Below are 19,711 nucleotides of genomic sequence, written 5' to 3'. Positions count from 1 at the left end.
GTACCATATTGGCTCGGCTACCAGATCGGCTCGGGGCAGTGTTGCCAGATTTGGATGAGCTAAATCCGCCCAATCACGTTCCAAAACCCGCCCACTTCAGCAAAAAACCGCCCAATAACGTTTTTCACAGGAAAACGTTGAATAAACATTAAATGCATGTTGTGGTTCTAGTGTTATATGCGCCAAGAGTTACTTCTAATGGCTGCAATGTTTTATGCTCCGTCCGGTTGAGGAGTAATAATAAACATCCCTGGGGATTTTACCATATCGACTCGTCCTTCTGATTACGCGGTAACGCTACGGTATTAAACAATTAAGCCCAAATGGCAAGTTCTATTTTATTATCACAGACCGTGCATGTCACAGAAAATGTGGAAAAATGCACTGCCTGTATCCCAGTGCCAGGCCCAAGAATTAACAGCAGTAACATCAACCACCTGCCTTTGCGTTAGTCCTAATAGCGTATGTGTGTGCGCGAGAAAGGTGTGTGTGTGAGTGACGTCAGCGAGTGAGTGGACGGGCGAGGAGAGTGAGCGGTAGCGTGTGCGTCTAGTGAAGAAGCGAACGAGTCCGGTAGAATAAAGTATCCATCCTGTCAATGATCGGTGGCCGCTTCATTCCGACCTATAAGCAGACACACTGCCGGTGAGGTGGGCTCTTAATTCAACGTTACAATAGCCTACCTGCAACGAGCTTTGCTGTCATCTGCTGGGGCAGGCGCGATCCACGATTTTAATTCAGGGTCGGTCTCCCATTCCTTTCTATAAAGTTTTTTATATTTCCCCCACTTCGGCATGATGCTTATTTCGCTAACAGAGTTGAGAGAGAGCGGGCTTTTGCCTCAGACTTCTGCGTCGGCGCACAACGGTTTGTTGATGTGACATCACGACGTGAAGTATATTGAAGTATAGGCCTACTGAGTTTTGTATTTGTACCGTTTTTAAACCATAAAATAACAGTTTGGTGTGCTGTTTTCACATTAGTAAAAAACCGCCAGATATTGGCAAAAGCAGCCCAAAATGTATATACCCGCCCAATGCATTTTTTCCCCGCGAGATGAAATCTAAAGTAGCCCAATTGGGCGGGAACCCGCCCAATCTGGCAACACTGGCTCGGGGTCCGTCGTCTGCTGATTACGTTACATACAATAAGGCTGAAAATGTGCCCAATCTGGCAACACGGACGGCTTATCTTAACAGCCAAGATGATTCCGAGGGATGTTTTGTTTTTAGAAGAAAACTATCCATACAAATAGGTTGGGAATGGTCTATGTTCAAAATGAAAGATCATTACAGGCTCTTTAATTTAAGCCATAAAATACCTTATTGCTGTAGATAGCGTATTGTGTGACGTAATCAGCAGACGACGGACCCCGAGCCGATCTGGTAGCCGAGCCAATATGGAACTTACAGCGGCGCTTACATTGTTTTCAATTTATTTGTTACCAGCATTCGTAGTGTTGATCAGCAGAGAAATAGGGTGTGTTCGAAACCGCATACTTGCTTACTACGCTTACTAACTATGACGTCAAATTGAGTAAGCGAGAACTTAGTAAGCGAGTTTAGGTAAGCGAGTAGTATCCGAATGTCTTCTACTTCCGGAAAGATTTTGAGTAAGCATCGCTAGCTTACTAGACGTACTAAACCGCCCCAGAATGCACTGCGTCTATTCAAAAGAACAGTGGAAGCAATGGCGCTAAACGGGGAGCCGCAGCAGCAGTGCTTTTAATAATTGTTTAATAATTGTTTTAACATATCACCGCAAATCCTTAGGTTGAAGGTGTACTGTGACGTTAAATGTGACGTTTATATATTTATTTATAATATTTATTAACGGCGCCCGGCCGGTAGGTTATTGACACGTACACCAAAGACGTTGACGTCGCCTAGCAACTGAAGACGCTGGGGTTGAAAAGTTACCGGACTACTTGAGGAGTGATGCCAAAGACGTCATTAGAGGCAAAAAGTCCTTTGTTTTCCTTGACAGCAGTCAATTATACCTAACAACGGTGAATTACTAAGGAATAATCACCGAGAGGCCGGGCAATAAACAGTTTGATATGCCCGGCTCGTGGACGGCTTACCGCCCGAGACGAAGTCGAGGGCGGTAACCTTCCGCGAGACGGGCATATCAAACTGTTTATTGCCCTGCCTTGAGGTGATTATTCCGTTTATACTACTTATGAGTAAGTGTTCCCTTCTGTTACATGGATAGAAATTTATCAATCCCCTGCAGGATAAATGTGTTAATGTTTGTCCCTATAAAACAATAATGGTAAAAAAAAATATAATACAAAACATGACGGTAACTCTAAAGTCAAACCGTCCAATCTGAAGGCTTTACTTAACCACTCCCCCTACTCACTTCCACCAATGCAACTAGTTTGTGACAGACCCAGAGGAACGCAACGCAAATTAAATGTGAACATGTATTGAGGCTTTATTAAAATCCCGGACGATTTGGAAATTTCACCCGGACGCATTTGATTCCTACCCTTCCACTGTCAAATAGCGGCGCAAGTTGTGTGGCGTCTGAGCGTGTGCATGGGTTGAATTGCGTGCGTCTCACGGAGAGCCCTGCGCAATGTGCAGCTGTCAGAAATGTGTTGTAATCACTTGTATTCCTCATAGCTCTCAGGCTGTGAGGTAATCAGCAGCCCGCGATCGCAGCTCCTCTGATGTGAATGCGTACAGAGCGCATATTCAGAGCCGGACAATGATGTCGTAGTAAAGCCCTCAGGTCTATTCTGCATGTATTAACTGTGGATAAACATCAACTGCACTGAAGTCATCATAACTTCATAAGTTCTCATTGTCAAATTATTATGAACACTATTATTGTTATTTGAAGCCATGTCAGTCTTGACCAGAGGTGGGTAGGAACGCGCTACATTTACTCCGTTACAAATACTTGAGTAACTTTTTGGATAAATTGTAATTTTAGGAGTAGTTTTATTGCAACATACTTTTACTTTTACTTGAGTAAATATTTGAAGAAAAAACTGTACTTTTACGCCGTTCCATTTGGCTACGTGACGGTCGTTACTTTGTTTTTTTGGATCTTTTCTTTTATTACATGCGAGATCTATTTCTATCACGACGTGAATATTCCTTAGCCCAAGTGAAGGAGTTCAAGTACCTCGGGGTCTTGTTCGCGAGTGGGGGTACTATGGAGCGTGAGATTGGCCGGAGAATCGGAGCAGCGGGGGCGGTATTGCGTTCGCTTTACCGCACCGTTGTTACGAAAAGACAGCTGGGTCGCAAGGCAAAGCTCTCGATCTACCGGTCGATCTTCGTTCCTATCCTCACCTATGGTCATGAGGGTTGGGTGATGGCCGAAAGGACGAGATCGCGGGTACAAGCCGCCGAGAGGCAATTGAATAACGCCTGCACACACACACAGGCACGCACGCACGCACAACGCAGAGTGGTAATCGGGGGAGTTGGGAAAATTCCCTGTGGCCCGTTAACGTTTCGGGGGGCGCCGGGTCAACGTCGCAACCAATTCGGTTGTCTAGAGGGGAGCGCCCCCTCCCGAAATGGCACAGCCCAGGTCGGCCTTGAATTGCGATTGGTCAGAAAGACGTTACAGCTGATGACAACATTGAACTCTCATGCAGGCTTGAACAGAGTGACACACACACACACACACACACACACACACACACACACACACACACACACACACACACACACACACACACACACACACACACACACACACACACACACACACACACACACACACACACACACACACACACACACAATGTTAGTTAACAGTTATACGTGTATTGGTTTTAATTAATATCATTTTGGATAAACCGAATTTATTTTAATTTTATTTAAAGGTTGATGTATTTAATTTTGCAAAGATTTAATTTGTTAATGTTTTAGTTCAAGGGTTATACATTTTTTTTTTAAAGACCTTATTTATTTTATTTAAAAGGATGTTATTTACATTATCTTTATTTGAACATTGCTGTTTTATATTTTGTTGGTGTCTATTTTGTACCGTTTGTGATGCTGTTTATTTAAAAAATAAATCGGAGAAACTCAGTACTTGTACTCTTGAGTACTTGAGTAGTCTTTTCACTGCATACTTTTTTACTCTTACTTGAGTAATTATTTTTACGAGTACTTTTACTTCTACTTGAGTAATTATAATCTTAAAGTAACAGTACTTTTACTTGAGTACATTTTTTAGCTACTCTGCCCTGTGGGTGGTGTGGTCCTCTGTGTCTGCTAGTGTCTATAATAAAGTAATATTTTTGTCGGCATTATCAAACGGAAGAACTTTTATTATGAAGAGCACAGGTCAATGAAGCACGCTAGCCAATAAGAGGACCCGCCCACCGGCGGAAACCAGGGGCCGTATATTCACAAAGCATTTTATCTTACCGCTAGGAGTGCTCCTAACTCGCGCTAAAACATTTTACGTAGGAGTTTTTTCTTAAAAGTTATTCACAAAGCCGCTGAGACCTACTCTTACTAAGGATAAATCACAAAGAGTGAACTAAGAGTGACGCGCCGTTGCTATGGATTACGTCAATTGTCGTGCACGAGTTTAGAAGCGGTCAGTTCGGTGATTGGTTGTTCAGACGAGCCCACTGAATCACCGAAAAACAAGGAAATAGCCTAGGCTAGAAATTAATTAAGTAGTTATAGTGCAGTTAGCAGAATACACGCATGATGACAATTTTGTGCAGACCACGATAATGACGTTGTAGCCTGCACGTTCAAGAGAGAGAGAAAGCAAACAATAAAAATACGTAAAATCTAAAAGAAAATAAATGTTACGAACTACCCAAGTGTTGACTGATTTGTGCCAAGGTGTTTACCTAAAATGTGTTTTCAAAGTGATCCCTAAATGCCTGTCCACTCGGTTCCACACGGCCAAATTCCTTGTAATGTTGATCGCCATCATCATCATCATCATCGTCTGGCTGTGGAATGTTCCTCCGCTTGCAAAGGTTGTGTAGAATGGCACATACAGTGATTACTGTGCTTGCCCTCTCTGGGGTGAGGCGTATTTCGCCGTGGAGGACATGAAACCGACGTTTCATATGCCCAATTCCTCTCTCCACAACATTTCGTGTATGTTTGTGTGCTCGCAAAGAGCCAATAGTGTTTTACGCATAGGACTAAGCGTAATCTGCGTAATCACTTACATGTTACACTTTAACTGTGCTCCCGGTTGTGGATTAAGGTAGGGTGTCTAGAGCCACGTCTTGCATGGATAGTCACCGTCACCCAGCAAGTGACACCCAACTGGTACATCTCAAAAAGCTGCCTCAGACCGCTCACCATTAAAATGCGCGAATCATGGGTAGCTGAAGATCCAGGCCACTTTGCAACAACATCCAGTAGGCTATGTTAAAATTTGCATCAAAAACAACCTGCGTGTTGATGGAATGCACTTTCTTTCCCACTATTGACGAACACGTCCTCGTCTTTTGATGGCGCAATTATTTTATTTTTATAAGTTATATATATTTTTTATAACTTATAATTTTTATAACATTTTATTTCGGGACTAATCGGATTATTCCTGTTAGTCGGGGATGTTATTGCATCGCGCATTAACTCCACAATAAGTTGAATACCCTAACATTTCGTCTCGCAGGCATTTTAAGATTCTTTGTGAATAGGTCTTACTGAGTTAGGAGTCCTCTTGAGGACTTTTAAGCTCTCCTAGATTTAGGTGCTACTTTTAGTCCTAAAATACTTTGTGAATTGCTCTTAGTGAAAAAAGTTAGGAGTCCTAAATTTAAGAGTGACACGCCCATTATTTTTAGGAGTTACTCCTAAATTCGCCAGTTAGGACCTACTTTTAGCCCTAAGATCCTTTGTGAATACGGCCCCAGATATTGAGTGGTAAACTCGTTTCGCTCAGTAAGAACCAAAAAACGAATAAACAAACTGAAATATTGATTTTCGTTTTTTTGACAAAACGTAGAAACGAATAAACAAACTGAAATCTTGATTTTCGTTTTCTTGTCAAAACGAAAAAACGGCTTGTTTTCTGGTTTCTGCTTGCGTCAATTATTCCCAGAAAACAGAGTAATAAAACGTACCTTGCTCCAATCACCGAACTGACCGCTTCTAAACTCGTGCACGAGAATTTACGTAATCCATAGCAACGGCGCGTCACTCTTAGGTCACTCTTTGTGATTTATCCTTAGTAAGAGTAGCCTAGGTCTCAGCGGCTTTGTGAATAACTTTTAAGAAAAAACTCCTACGTAAAATGGTTTAGCGCGAGTTAGGAGCACTCCTAGCGGTAAGATAAAATGCTTTGTGAATACGGCCCCTGATTCGTCTCCCACTCTGTTCAAATAAAAGTGTGCTACTGCTGCAAAGTCTCTTTGCTTTTGTCTTTTTCTTTTCTTTAATGTATTTGGAAATTACCTTTAGTGATGTTAACGAGATCTTATAAATGGCCTAAACACATAAAATGTGTATAATCAGTAGATAAAACACACTGATACAGTCGTTTGCAGTAAAGCACCACATCTCATACGAGTTGTGTATAAGTTGGCAGTTTACAAAGTAAAGCTGCTGCCTTTCGTTCTTTCAGCAGTGAATAAGCCAAGTTGGCAATTTAACGTCCTATAGACTCTGCGTTCTATATACGTTTGCTGTCATCAGTGTGTGGCAGGGCGAGGGGAGAAGCGGGCGTGGGGCGAGGTCACGTTAGGGACCACACCAAGCACAGCCCGTGTTCAGGAGGTTGCAGACAACGCCACCTTGGGACTTTCACCCAAAGATTTAATTTAGGACACGCAAGTAAGTTGACTCTAATGGCAGGAGACGTGGTTCACAGTTTTAACAATATATATTTTATTTAATTAATCCAATGGACTAATCACACAATAAACTGTTCTGACGGAGGCTGATGTGAATGGGGGGACTAGCGAAGGGAAGGGTCCAAATAATATAAATCACCCGGGTAAATGATAATCACACACACAAACACAAATCCCAGGGAAGCACAGCACACAGGAAGAAAAGGGACACCGCCGCCACCACAGACCTCTGTAAAGTAAAACAGACAAGAATCAAACACAATAAAACAAAACTAATACGAAACCAAAACGGGGCAAACAATCAATCCAAACAAAATATCCTTTGCTCAAAAACAGAAAAGAAAGTAAATAAACAAACTATATTCAAAGCAAAAGAAACCCAATGGCCAAGGCGGCACACTTATGAAAAATGGCTGTAACGGTTTCGGCCGTGGTAACACAACGCCAAATCTGTTGCAACGCTGTAGGCAACAGACAACAAACAGCGCTATAAACAAGGACAACAGACAAAGCTGTAAACACAACAGCGGACGGCGCTGTAATTGAAACTGCAGACGAAATATAAAGACAAAGCAGCAGGGTTCAGCCGTTCAGGTTGCTCAGTAGCCGTCCCTCATCTAAAAACAGAATGTATACAATTGGTAAAAATGTTTATTATTGAAATTACCGTATGGGCCCAATGCTGGATTAAAACACACTATACCTGTTGACTCGATTGGCGGCACACTGACGATAACAGGGGGAGGAGCCTACAGCTACATGCGGTACCTACAACCGAACCATTGTTAGCGCTAATATTTAATAATCAGATTGTGCAGACCAAGAGGACACTTACCAACGCAGGCCAACGGGAGTAGCGCACGCTAATAGTGGGGCACGGCAGCTCAAGCGCTCTGCAGCAAAGCAAATGCACCCAAGAGTCAACAACAACCTCAATAGGATCTCAGAAACAAAGCAGCAGCGTAACACCTTACCCGCCGCGAGACAACACTTCGGACCGGAAGTCATGCATGCAATTGAGCGCAGAGAGAGAGAGAGAGCACCGGGGAGACCTGCCTCCTTTATGTAGCGTTCCCCCTACCGGCTGCTATGCGCACTTCATTGAGTGTCTACTACTACAAGTGTTTAACAATGTTTCACGTGTATTAGTTTGATATTAAAATCTTTATTGAACGTATCGCATTTCAGACTCAAACGACGTCTGCTGCAGCTTTGTTCTCGTCGTCAGAAGATGATCCACCAGTCAGCACCAATGATGTCAACACCAGTCAAGCATCCTCCCTCTGGCCAAGCACAGTTTGTAAGTTTGTACAGCATATTGTCTCTAATTAAATTGTAAAACTACTGTAATCTGTTGAATTTAACATTGAAAATAAACCTCTTGTTTTACAGTCACCAGGCCTCAATACCAGTGCCAGTAGCCTTGAAGTTGGTGAAACCGACGAAAGCTATCAGCCTGAGTCAACCCTCACGCCCACATCGGCGTCGTCATCACAAGATGAATGTGTAAAGGACTGCCGTGAAAAGATTATTGGCAATTAATTCAGCCTCATGTCACTATTCAAATTCAAACATACTTGTGAGAATAGATGGCCCTTTTCTCTCGCATATTAACAGCCACGTTAACGGTAATACACTATGGGGGAGGTGGACATGTCTGCAAGGAACAACAATCTACACAACAAAGTAGTCGATTGGCCTGGCCTTAGTATCAGACTCAATGGCTCCAGTAGGAATGCAAATGTGAACTAGCTTTATGGGGTCAGAACAGTCTCATTAATAATGAATGCACAGAGAAGGATTCACGAATGTATTTTCTACCCATGACACAATTCTTTCATTTGTGAATAAAAAATACAATGTATCCTATCTCCTGCTTTGTCGACACCAAAGTTCAACATTAGAGACTTAGAAGGAGGTAACTGATAGGCAGCTAACTCATAGTGCAATTTAGACTTATAATAATTAATAAAAATGATGTATGACCGTTATTCTGACAGGGCCTATTGTTTTCATCTAAGGAAACAGTAGCTTAGTAGCTCCGCTTGTGAAATGTTGGTCGTCCAATAATATTATTTCTCGAATATACACTTGGAGCAACACTACTACTACAACAACGTGAATTTGAACCATTTATTACAAGAAATATAAACAAAGATATATGTAAACAATGAAACTTATAGTTCCTCCGGAGCGTCGTCAGCTTCTTTGTGCCCGCACTACTGGCCGTCCGGAGCTGGATATTTTAGTCGGATGGTCTGCACGACGCAAGTAGGTAAAACGACACGACAGCCTCGGCCCAATCTCTCGCCTTGCAGGACCCATTCCAGAAAGTCCCGGTAGGCTGTTAGGCGATATGGTCTAGACAAAACAATGAGCACACAGATAGAGAAAAATGTTCTTTACCGTTCAAAAATATGAGTTGGTTTCTAACGATACAAAGATTAATGAAAAGTGACATTACGATTTAAACATGTTCAATAAAAGGATAATAGAACGGGGAAAGGTTACCTCTTAAGGTTGGGGCACAGTGCACTAAATAAAACAATGAATTTGATAGGTAAACACCACACTGGATTATGTGAGGGGTGCCAGGTAGAGGAGACAGTGGAACATGTTTTAATGAACTGTAGTGGTTATGGGATGGAGAGGGAAAGTATGAAAAATCAATTGAGAGAATTGGGTATGCAGGAGTTTACTTTGGAAAATATTTTAAGATTAATGAAGAGGAATTGTATAAAAGTATTGTTCGGCTTTTTAAGAGAAACAGGGTTATATGATAGGATATAGAGTAGAAAGAATGTGTGAATGAGTGAGTATTTGGATATTTTTTGTTAACTGGATCAGAAGAGGGCGGTAATGAACCAAGTTGTGGATGCCAACCGCCGTAAAACCCCAAGAAGAAGAAGAAGAAAGGTTACCTCCCCTTTCTCTGCTTTGCCCGCCCAGAGAATTTGTCCCGACCGCCCATGAGAAAAGGAGCTACGACCGCGTGGGCTCAGCATACACATTACACACAGTTCTTTCCTGGAGAGACATCATAGCTTGCAAGCATGGCAGTTGCTCAGTGTTGGGATGTACAAATGATCACAAAAATGTATGTTTAGTTCCTTCATCCGAGCCTATTTTCTCTGGAAACGCGCCAAACATTTCACCGACTTCCTCAACTTGGTCCAATACAAAGCTGGACTTGCTGAACGTTTGGAAATGGAGTCCGGATCTGTACCAACTCTCCTCGGCTCAGCTACAAACCTCGGACAAGTAAGTCAACTACCTCTATATTATTGTGTTGCTTTGCTGTATATGGTTACCTTGTTACCCTAGCATTAGCTCTACAGCTACCAGCCCAGTTACTGTCTCTAATGTAAAGGTAGATGGCATCAGGTATGTGTGTGAATACACGCACTGTAATGCGAGTGTTGTACACTTCTGTTATTTGGATAACCGTTCTGTCTGAATGGGCACCTCTGCAAACCAGGGGGATCACACGAGAAGTTCAGCAAAGGGGGTACAGGCACTGATCTCTGCTGCTTAGATACCAAGGGAATGTCCCGAATCTTTAAGAATGTCTGCTCACCCTACTATAAATTAATACAACTGTCTTTTTCCAGCTACGTGACCGCAGTAGTTGTAGCGTTTTCACAACCCTCTACCATCACCTCGTTTTCACTTTGAGCACTCCCCTCCCTCTACCCCTTAAAGAGCGAATTAGCTCTTTTCAGGCTGCACTTGAAAATAAGAATTTGGTTTTTAATTTGCTTGCCTGGGTAAATAAAGGTTGATAATAATAATGACCACCGTTACAGCTCGCAACTTACGGTCTGAAATGTGTCCCCGGATGCAGCATAATGTTATACATCGATCTGGTACGAGTTCACAGGTAGTGAGTTGCGGGTTGGACTGCCATTCCAGGGCCCACTCATATTTTCCCCATCACACCTGATTCAAATCAATGGGTTATTAGCAGATTTCTGCAGAGCTTGATGTAATTCTATTGAGATGATGCAATGAACTTTTCAGATAAACGAAATATGCAAACAAATAAATTATATAAATTCATTTGATCATTTCATAGATCTAATTTTAAGTATTAGGCTAATATAATTCACTAAACATGCTTATCTTATGTCTTCTTACAACTTGCACCTGGAATGCATACAAAGTAAATTGAGTACTAATTTTACCTTGTTGTCTCTACACAGGCCAGCTCATCAAGTGTTTACATTCAGCAGCTTCTCTCAAGGGATGTTGCCTGCCATACAGACCACCTGGAAACACATACTGTAGCCAAACGGCTATCCTTAAAGACTCTGCGGTCCCACTTTACAATTGAAGGTATGTACTTTCCACCCTGAGTACATTTACTTGATGTAGTAGATTCTAGGCAGCATAGATTCTAGGCTGATGCTAGACTCTAACTGCGCTAAAAAGCTCTTTGGAAAAGCATCATGACCAGCGCCCTGTTAAACACGAGTCAAACTTGGGAGTTGTATTTCAAAGATGGAATCAGTCAAGAGCCCAGAAGGGTTTCAAGACCGATATCACATGAGCTGGTTTATTATTCTCAAAGATCAATGAATTCACAATTTATGAATGTTAGCTGATCAGCCTACAGGGTAGGACACGTTGTCATTTGTGCTGTGCTCCAATATCCATACTTCCATGAGTTCCCTTAAACGTAGTACACTATCCGTACTCGCATGACTTGTCTCATGTCATGTTGTGCTCGGATCATTTTGCGCTGGTTTTTCGTTCAGTGTCCTCCACCTGGCCCCCGCTTGAGCTTTGAGTATAGGGGGGATGGTGCTGGAGGAGACATCTCTCTCCAAAACTCTGAATCTTTGTCTGCAGTACACATTTTAAACCCTCGGTCTCAATGTTACATAAACATTAGGGCTGTAACAATAAACCAACTCACGATTCGGTTTGTATCAAGATTTTTGACCCACTGTTCGATACTTCCCACGATTTTTTTTAATCTTAAACAACACTTGTATAACAATAAACTTAATGTAACATTTAATAAAAAATATTTTGGAACACTGATCAGATTTGAACAGAAAGAATACTATTAATGCATCGCTACATTAATAAATAAATAACCAAAGATTGCTGTTGGAGGATGCTTGCAGGTAGGCAAAAACCCTCAACTAGTTTTGTGGTTTAGTCAAATATCCTATTATGGATTCTTATTAGGCTATGTAGCTTAAATAATGACATAATCAGGCCGTATAGAATGCAACATGTTTAATAGCCTAACTTTCAAATAGATGGGGAAAAAACATGAACGTCTGATTCGCGATAACGAGGCACTGTTACGAGTAGCGTATGTATGTGTGTGTGAGTGAGTGACGTCAGCGAGTGAGTGGACGAGTGAGGAGAGCGAACGGTAGTGTGTGTGTCTAGTGAAGAAACAAACGAGTCCGGTAGAATAAAGTACCCATCCTGTCAATAATCGGTGGCCGCTTCATTCCGACCTATAAGCAGACAACTGCCGTTCAAAGCACACAAAACAATAGAGACAGGATCACACGGGCTATTTTTTCGCATTTGTCCCACTCTGGATAAATGTCGTTCATATCGTATAGGAGGACTTCGCAGGCTGTGGAGAAATGCAATCCTCCGTCGCCACGGAGAGCTGTCATCACAGAGAGGGCTTCTCGTCGCAGACTTACGGCATTGATAAGAGGGGGCGGTGTCAGCAGACTATTATTTAGACAGATTATTAGCAAATTTCCATCTGACAATTTGACCGGAGAGTTAGAAAGGGCGTATCGTGCTTCTGCCTTCTCACACCGCGAGACAGGTTTGTGGTTTTGAGTGTCATGATTCCGGTTTCGATATGCATATCGTTACAGCCCTAATAAACATGCATTTAAAAAGTTTATTTCATGTGTACAAATACACACTTCCTCCTTTTATGCAAACAGTGTATCAATACGATTACTTGGTCTTTTTTTCCTCCCTCTGCAGAAGACTGTGATGCCTTTGGAGACCGTAGCACGCAGCGCGGCGCCACCTCAGAGAGTCTGGGTGTGGACGGCCCTGGCTCCTCCCACATGTCCAGTCACAACGGGGAGCTGCGGATCCTGAGCGTCTACGGTAAAGGGGAGGGCCCACTGGCGGTGGACGGCCATGACACCCTCTTCACCGCGTCAGAAGTGGAGGCCCTGAACTCGCTGTCTGCGGACCACAGCGCGGCCAAGAGCCTGGAGCGCGGCGAGCGGCTGGTCTGCCACGAGGAGCTGAGTGTGCAGGTTGGAAATCATCTTCTTATTCAGCATCCAAATGAGAGGCGTCCTCTGCTACAACTCCAGCACACATCCATAGAAAGCACACTCCTTTAGGATTTAATGAGTCGTAAGTGTAGCCTGGCTATTGCCAGACTCGTTGGTCTGGGGAAGCTGCTGTCATTGTCTTCAGCACAAGAGGCTTGATCAACTTGTTCAACTGACTCTGTACGCAAATGTCTGCTTGCCGTCGCTTCCCTTTCGTCATTGTGTTTAACTAGCCAATAGGGTGCCAGGGGGAGAAGCCAACTTTGTGATTGGCGCTGTTGCACCAAAATTGTACCACCTACGTAATTCGCGTTCGAAACATTACGTCATCGTTCGACACGATTGTCCGTTGCTAGGCAGGTTTCAAAAAACGTTCGCTGATGTTGCCAAAGAAGAAATAACAGTAAATAATAGAGTAAATAATACAGACAACACTTTTTTTTACTTTATATTTGTAATGTATTGAATATAGCTAGTAAATTGAGCGTTTTAAATTGTATCATAGTCTAGCTAGCTTGTGTTAATACACTCAGTTTACTAGCTAAATGCCATTTAACAATTACGTCCAATGCAAATATAAAGTTAGCAACGCTAATAAATGTCATTTGTAAAATAAGTGTTATCTGCTTGATGTTATTTCGTCTTGCGACGCTCAATGAATGAGCGCAAATGTTTGAATATTCATGAACCTTCCTACGTCATCGTTAGACGCGATCGTCCGTTGCCAGGCAACGTTCGACGCGATCGTCAGTTGCCAGGCAGGTTTGGAAATTTCGAACGCAGATTACGTAGGCGGTACAAGTTTCGCCCCCAGTACAATTTGGGTGTGACAGCTTCTCCAAAAACGTATCGGAAGCAGAAAGATATGAATTGCTCTTCTCCAGACCCTTCTACAGGGCGAATTCAAATCGCCGTCAGAACAAGTTGGGGGAACCCAGTCTATCGTAAATGGGGATTAACAACTATTCTGAGCAAATGAAAGGAAATGAAAATGTGTTTCCTTCTTTATGTGGAAAGCAGGAGACCCCAGACACCATTTCAATCAAGGTTGAAGACGATATTGGTGGAGGCATGCCCGCTGTAGGTTAGTAATACACATTGCATCCATGCAAGTAAACTGACCTACCAACTGAGAATGTAATCCATTCTAACTGTTCTGGTCCTCTTTTGAAAAGCATCATGACCGGCACCCTGCAAAAACACAAGGACTACTATACAGTTTATAGTAGAATGATTTACATCTTCTTCATGGCAGATGTCAGGAATGCTGAATCCGCTCTGATTCCCAGTATAACTACAGTATTGGTAAAGCAGGTGATCGGAAACCATAGATGACCTGGGTTGTGTCTTGATGACCTCCCCACCTCCTTAAAAGGTGGAGACGTAGCGGTGCCTATTCAGCTGAAGCCTTTGACCCTTGACCCCCCCAAGGGGAACAAGGGAAATGCATAATAAACAAAAAGACGTTAGAAAGAAAGTGTCAAAATATACTTCTTCTAATGCATCAGTGTGTGCAAGTACATGCTGTGTCCCTTTGTGCAAATAATTAATTAATACCATTACTTTCTCTGTCTTTGTTTTCCTCTCTGAAGACGACGGCAATGAATTCAGAGACTGCAGCACGCAGCGCGGCGACACCTCAGAGAGTCTGTGTGTGGACGCCCCTGGCTCCGCCCACATGGCCAGTCACAACGGGGAGCTGCGGATCCTGAGCGTCTACGGAAAAGGGGAGGGCCCACTGGCGGTGGATGGTTTGTGGATGGTTTCTCCCAACAATGCCAATATGATGGTACACATGAGGACCCGACCAAACAAGAAGCCGTACGGGTGCGGCCAATGCAAGAAGCGCTACATACGGGAAGACTTCCTGAAGATCCACATGAGGACTTGCTCTCGGAAGAAGCCCTACAGCTGTGAACAATGCACGAAGAGCTTCAGTCAGAAAGAAAAGCTGAAGAGCCACATGAGGACTCACACCGGGGAGAAACCCTACAGCTGTGACCAATGCACGAAGAGCTTCAGTGAGCTAAACGTACTGAAGAGCCACATGAGGACTCACACCGACGAGAAGCCCTACGGGTGCGACCAATGCATCAAGCGCTACAGATGGAAAGATTCCCTGAGGATCCATAAAATGACTCACTCCGGGGAGAAGCCCTACAGCTGTGACCAATGCACAAAGAGCTTCAGTCAGCAATACGAACTGAAGAACCACATGAGGACCCACACCGGTGAGAAGCCCTACAGCTGTGACCAATGCACGAAGAGCTTCAGTCAGCTAAACGTACTGAAGAACCACATGAGGACTCACACCGACGAGAAGCCCTACGGGTGCGACCAATGCACGAAGCTCTTCAGTCAGAAAGGCAAGCTGAAGAGCCACATGAGGACTCACACCGGAGAGAAGCCCTACCGGTGTGACCAATGCACGAAGCGCTTCAGTCAGAAAGGCAACCTGAAGATCCACATGAAGACTCACACCGGGGAGAAGCCCTACAGGTGTGACCAATGCACAAAGCGCTTCAGTCAAAGTGACTACCTGAAGAGCCACATGAAGACTCACACCGGGGAGAAACCCTACAGCTGTGACCAATGCACGAAGCGCTTCAGCCATAGCTCGTCCCTGAAGATCCACATGAGAACGCACTCCGGGGAGAAGCCCTACAGCTGTGACCAATGCACGAAGAGCTTCAGTCTGCAAAACGCACTGAAGCGCCACATGAAGACTCACACTGGGGAGAAACCCTACAGCTGTGACCAATGCACTAAGAGCTTCAGCCAGAGCTCGTCCCTGAACGTCCACATGAGGACTCACACCGACGAGAAGCCCTACGGGTGCGACCAATGCACGAAGCGCTACAGAGGGAAAGATTCCCTGAGGATCCACAAAATGACTCACTCCGGGGAGAAGCCCTACAGCTGTGACCAATGCACGAAGAGCTTCAGTCAGCAAAAGGTACTGAAGAGCCACATGAAGACTCACACCGGGGAGAAACCCTACAGCTGTGACCAATGCATGAAGAGCTTCAGCCGGCAAAACGACCTGAAGAACCACATGAGGACTCACACCGGCGAGAAGCCCTACAGCTGTGACCAATGCACGAAGAGCTTCAGTCAAAGTAACGAACTGAAGGGCCACATGAGGACTCACACCGGTGAGAAGCCCTACGGGTGTGACCAATGCACGAAGCGCTTCAGTGAAAGTGGAAACCTGAAGAGCCACATGAGGACTCACACCGGCGAGAAGCCCTACAGGTGTGACCAATGCACGAAGCGCTTCAGCCATAGCGTGTCCCTCAACGTCCACATGAGGACTCACACCGACGAGAAGCCCTACGGGTGTGACCAATGCACGAAGCGCTTCAGTTCGAAAGGCATGCTGAAGATCCACATTAGGACTCACACCGGCGAGAAGCCCTACAGGTGTGACCAATGCACGAAGCGCTTCAGCCAGAGCTCGTCCCTGAACGTCCACATGAGGACTCACACCGACGAGAAGCCCTACGGGTGTGACCAATGCACGAAGCGCTTCAGTTCGAAAGGCATGCTGAAGATCCACATTAGGACTCACACCGGCGAGAAGCCCTACAGGTGTGACCAATGCACGAAGCGCTTCAGCCAGAGCTCGTCCCTGAACGTCCACATGAGGACTCACACCGACGAGAAGCCCTACGGGTGTGACCAATGCACGAAGCGCTTCAGTTCGAAAGGCATGCTGAAGATCCACATTAGGACTCACACCGGCGAGAAGCCCTACAGTTGCGACCAATGCACAAAGCGCTTCGCTCGGCATGACACCCTGAACGTCCACATGAAGACTCACAGCGGCGAGAAGTTTAATTTCTAACGCAAGGTTAGTTTTATTTCTAACGTTATGGGAATCAGGCCCTTTGTCCAAAATTCCGAACTACCACGTCAAAGGGATTCTTTGACGCCTGTATCCAGGTGCTGTTTTTTTTCATCATGATTAAACGCTTTCCAACTTTGATTCGCCATGTTTTTATTTTTGAGAAATGATGTCTGTGATGAAGAATGACTTAGTTCTCGGACACTTCTGACTGCAAAACATTTGATTTATTTTTAGAGCTTAATCATGGGAAGAAACAGGCAGCAAATTGACCAAGCATTTGTTCAGTAAGTTGCAAATGCAAACTATCTTAATGCCTTTTAATTAGAGGGGACGGGAGGTATCTCTAGGTCCAAGGAGAATGTATATAAATTACTTTAAATTGATTAATTATATAAACAGGGTTCATGTAATTTGTATACAATTGTATATTGAAGTTACGTTTTGATATTTCCACAACTATGTCATTACCTCTACCTTTGTTATTAGAAAAAGCCTGCAAAGTTCACCTGTGAAATAGACTGCAATTAAACCCCACATTATACATGATTGTGTTCATTTCACTAACCTTTTGTCATGTCCTTAATGCCAACTACCTCTTGTTTTGACTTTCTAATTGTTGTCTTTCTACTGCCATTATTTTCTAATTCATATCTTGTACCACAATAGGCAATCGTGGTTGAAGAGGATCCACTTAAAAAAGGTCCCTGGTTAAATGTCTAGATCTCGATGCTTGAGTCAGTTCATGCAGGTCCTCCTAGAGTGCAGCATTATTCTAATGGGACAGAGGAAGATTCCTAGCATTGGTCACCCTTCACTCCTTGTTTGCCGTGGCGGCTGGTGATCTGGGGCCGTTTTCACAAAGGATTTTAGGGCTAAAAGTAGGTCCTAACTGGCGAATTTAGGAGTAACTCCTAAAAATAATGGGTGTGTCACTCTTAAATTTAGGACTCCTAACTTTTTTCACTAAGAGCAATTCACAAAGTATTTTAGGCCTAAAAGTAGCACCTAAGTCTAGGAGAGCTTAAAAGTCCTCAAGAGGACTCCTAACTCAGTAAGACCTATTCACAAAGAATCGTAAATGCCTGCGAGACGAAATTTTAGGGTATTAAACTTGTTGTGGAGTTGATCGCAATGCAATAACGTCCCCGACTAACAGGAATAATCCGATTAGTCCCGAAATAAAATGTTTAGCCATACTACGTTATTTAGCAACAGGTGCAATGCAACTTTGCAATGCCGACGACTTAAAAATATCGCAACCATCAGTCAGCCGTGCCATAAACTTTCCTTTGGACATTCAACAATTACACAGGATCAAAGCCAACTTCATGGCAATTGCAGGTATGCCCAGTGTGGTCGGTGCTATTGACGGGACGCACATAAAAATAATTGCGCCATCAAAAGACGAGGACGTGTTCGTCAATAGGAAGAAAGTGCATTCCATCAACACGCAGGTTGTTTTTGATGCAAATTTTAACATAGCCTATTGGATGTTGCTGCAAAGTGGCCTGGATCTTCAGCTACCCTTGATTCGTGCATTTTAATGGAGAGCGTTCTGAGGCAGCTTTTTGAGATCTACCAGTTGGGTGTCACTTGCTGGGAGACAGTGACTATCCATGCAAGACGTGGCTCTAGACACCCTACCTCAATCCACAACCGGGAGCACAGTTTAAGTATAACATGTAAGTGATTACGCATATTACGCTTCGTCCTACGTGTAAAACACATCGTATTGGCTCTTTGACGCCTTTTATTTGTTGAATCCATATTTATTATTGTTTACTGATTTCTTCCATATATGCTAGAGCACACAAAAATACATGAAATGTTGTGGAGAGAGGAATTGGGCAGGTGAAACGTCGGTTCATGTCCTCCACGGCGAAATACGCCTCACCCCAGAGAGAGGGCAAGCACAGTCATTAATGTATGTGCCATTCTACTCAACCTCTGCAAGCGGAGGAACATTCCACACCCAGACGATGATGATGGCGATCACCATGACAATGAATTTGGCCGGCATTTAGGGATCACTTTGAAAACACATTTTAGGTAAACACCTTGGCACAAATCAGTCAACACTTGTGTAGTTCATAACATTTATTTTCTTTTGAATTTTACGTATTTTTATTGTTTGCTTTCTTTCTCTCTTGAACGTGCAGGCTACAACGTCATTATCGTGGTCTGCACAAAATAGTCATGCGTGTATTCTGCTAACTGCACTATAACTATTTAATAGGAATTCATTTCTAGCCTAGGCTATTTCCTTGTTTTTCGGTGATTCAGTGGGCTCGTCTGAACAACCAATCAGAGCAAGGTACGTTTTATTACTGTTTTCTGGGAATAATTGACGCAAGCAGAAACCAAAAACCAGCCGTTTTTTCGTTTTGTCCAAAAAAACAAATCAAAATTTCAGTTCGTTTATTCGTTTTTTGGTTCTTCTTACCAAAACGAGTTTACCACTCAATATCTGGTTTCCGCCGGTGGGCGGGTCCTCTTGTTGGCTAGCGTGCTTCATTGCCCTGTGCTCTTCATAATAAAAGTTCTTCCGTTTGATAATGTCGACAAAAATATTACTGTATTATAGACACTAGCAGACACAGAGGACCACACCACCCACAGTCAAGACTGACACGGCTTCAAATAACAATAATAGTTTTCATAATCATTTGAAAATGAGAACTTATGAAGTTATGATGACTTCAGTGCAGTTGATGTTTAGCCACAGTTAATACATGCAGAGCAGACCTGAAATCGCTGGCTGCTGAATTCCTCACAGCC

The 19,711-nt window shown here is 43.6% G+C and overlaps 1 protein-coding gene and 1 long non-coding RNA gene across 3 annotated transcripts; one reads left to right on the top strand and one right to left on the bottom strand.

Annotated features, from left to right (window-relative positions):
* Positions 1-5,562: 5,562 nt before the first annotated feature.
* Positions 5,563-7,827, bottom strand: LOC130380331 (uncharacterized). Its single transcript, XR_008895268.1, has 3 exons — positions 7,780-7,827; positions 7,641-7,698; positions 5,563-7,573 (listed from the first exon to the last, which is right to left on the bottom strand). It is a non-coding gene; the product is annotated as an uncharacterized LOC130380331 (long non-coding RNA).
* Positions 7,828-9,645: 1,818 nt separating this feature from the next.
* LOC130380309 (zinc finger protein 431-like) lies at positions 9,646-19,195 on the top strand. 2 transcript variants are annotated; one of them, XM_056587481.1, is made up of 4 exons: positions 9,646-10,066; positions 11,008-13,062; positions 14,104-14,167; positions 14,676-19,195. In XM_056587481.1, the coding sequence occupies exons 2-4, from the start codon at positions 12,697-12,699 to the stop codon at positions 16,928-16,930; spliced, it is 2,685 nt and encodes an 894-aa protein (XP_056443456.1). In that variant the 5' UTR covers positions 9,646-10,066; positions 11,008-12,696; the 3' UTR covers positions 16,931-19,195. The 2 variants fall into 2 exon arrangements, with proteins under 2 accessions (XP_056443456.1, XP_056443455.1); XM_056587480.1 differs by having other exon boundaries at positions 14,101-14,167.
* The last annotated feature ends 516 nt before the right edge of the window (positions 19,196-19,711 follow it).

This window comes from Gadus chalcogrammus, chromosome 4, assembly GCF_026213295.1.
Source record: "Gadus chalcogrammus isolate NIFS_2021 chromosome 4, NIFS_Gcha_1.0, whole genome shotgun sequence".
Taxonomy (NCBI): Eukaryota; Metazoa; Chordata; class Actinopteri; order Gadiformes; family Gadidae; genus Gadus; species Gadus chalcogrammus.
Note: the sequence above shows the minus strand (reverse complement) of the source record. Positions and strands in the feature narration are given on the sequence as shown.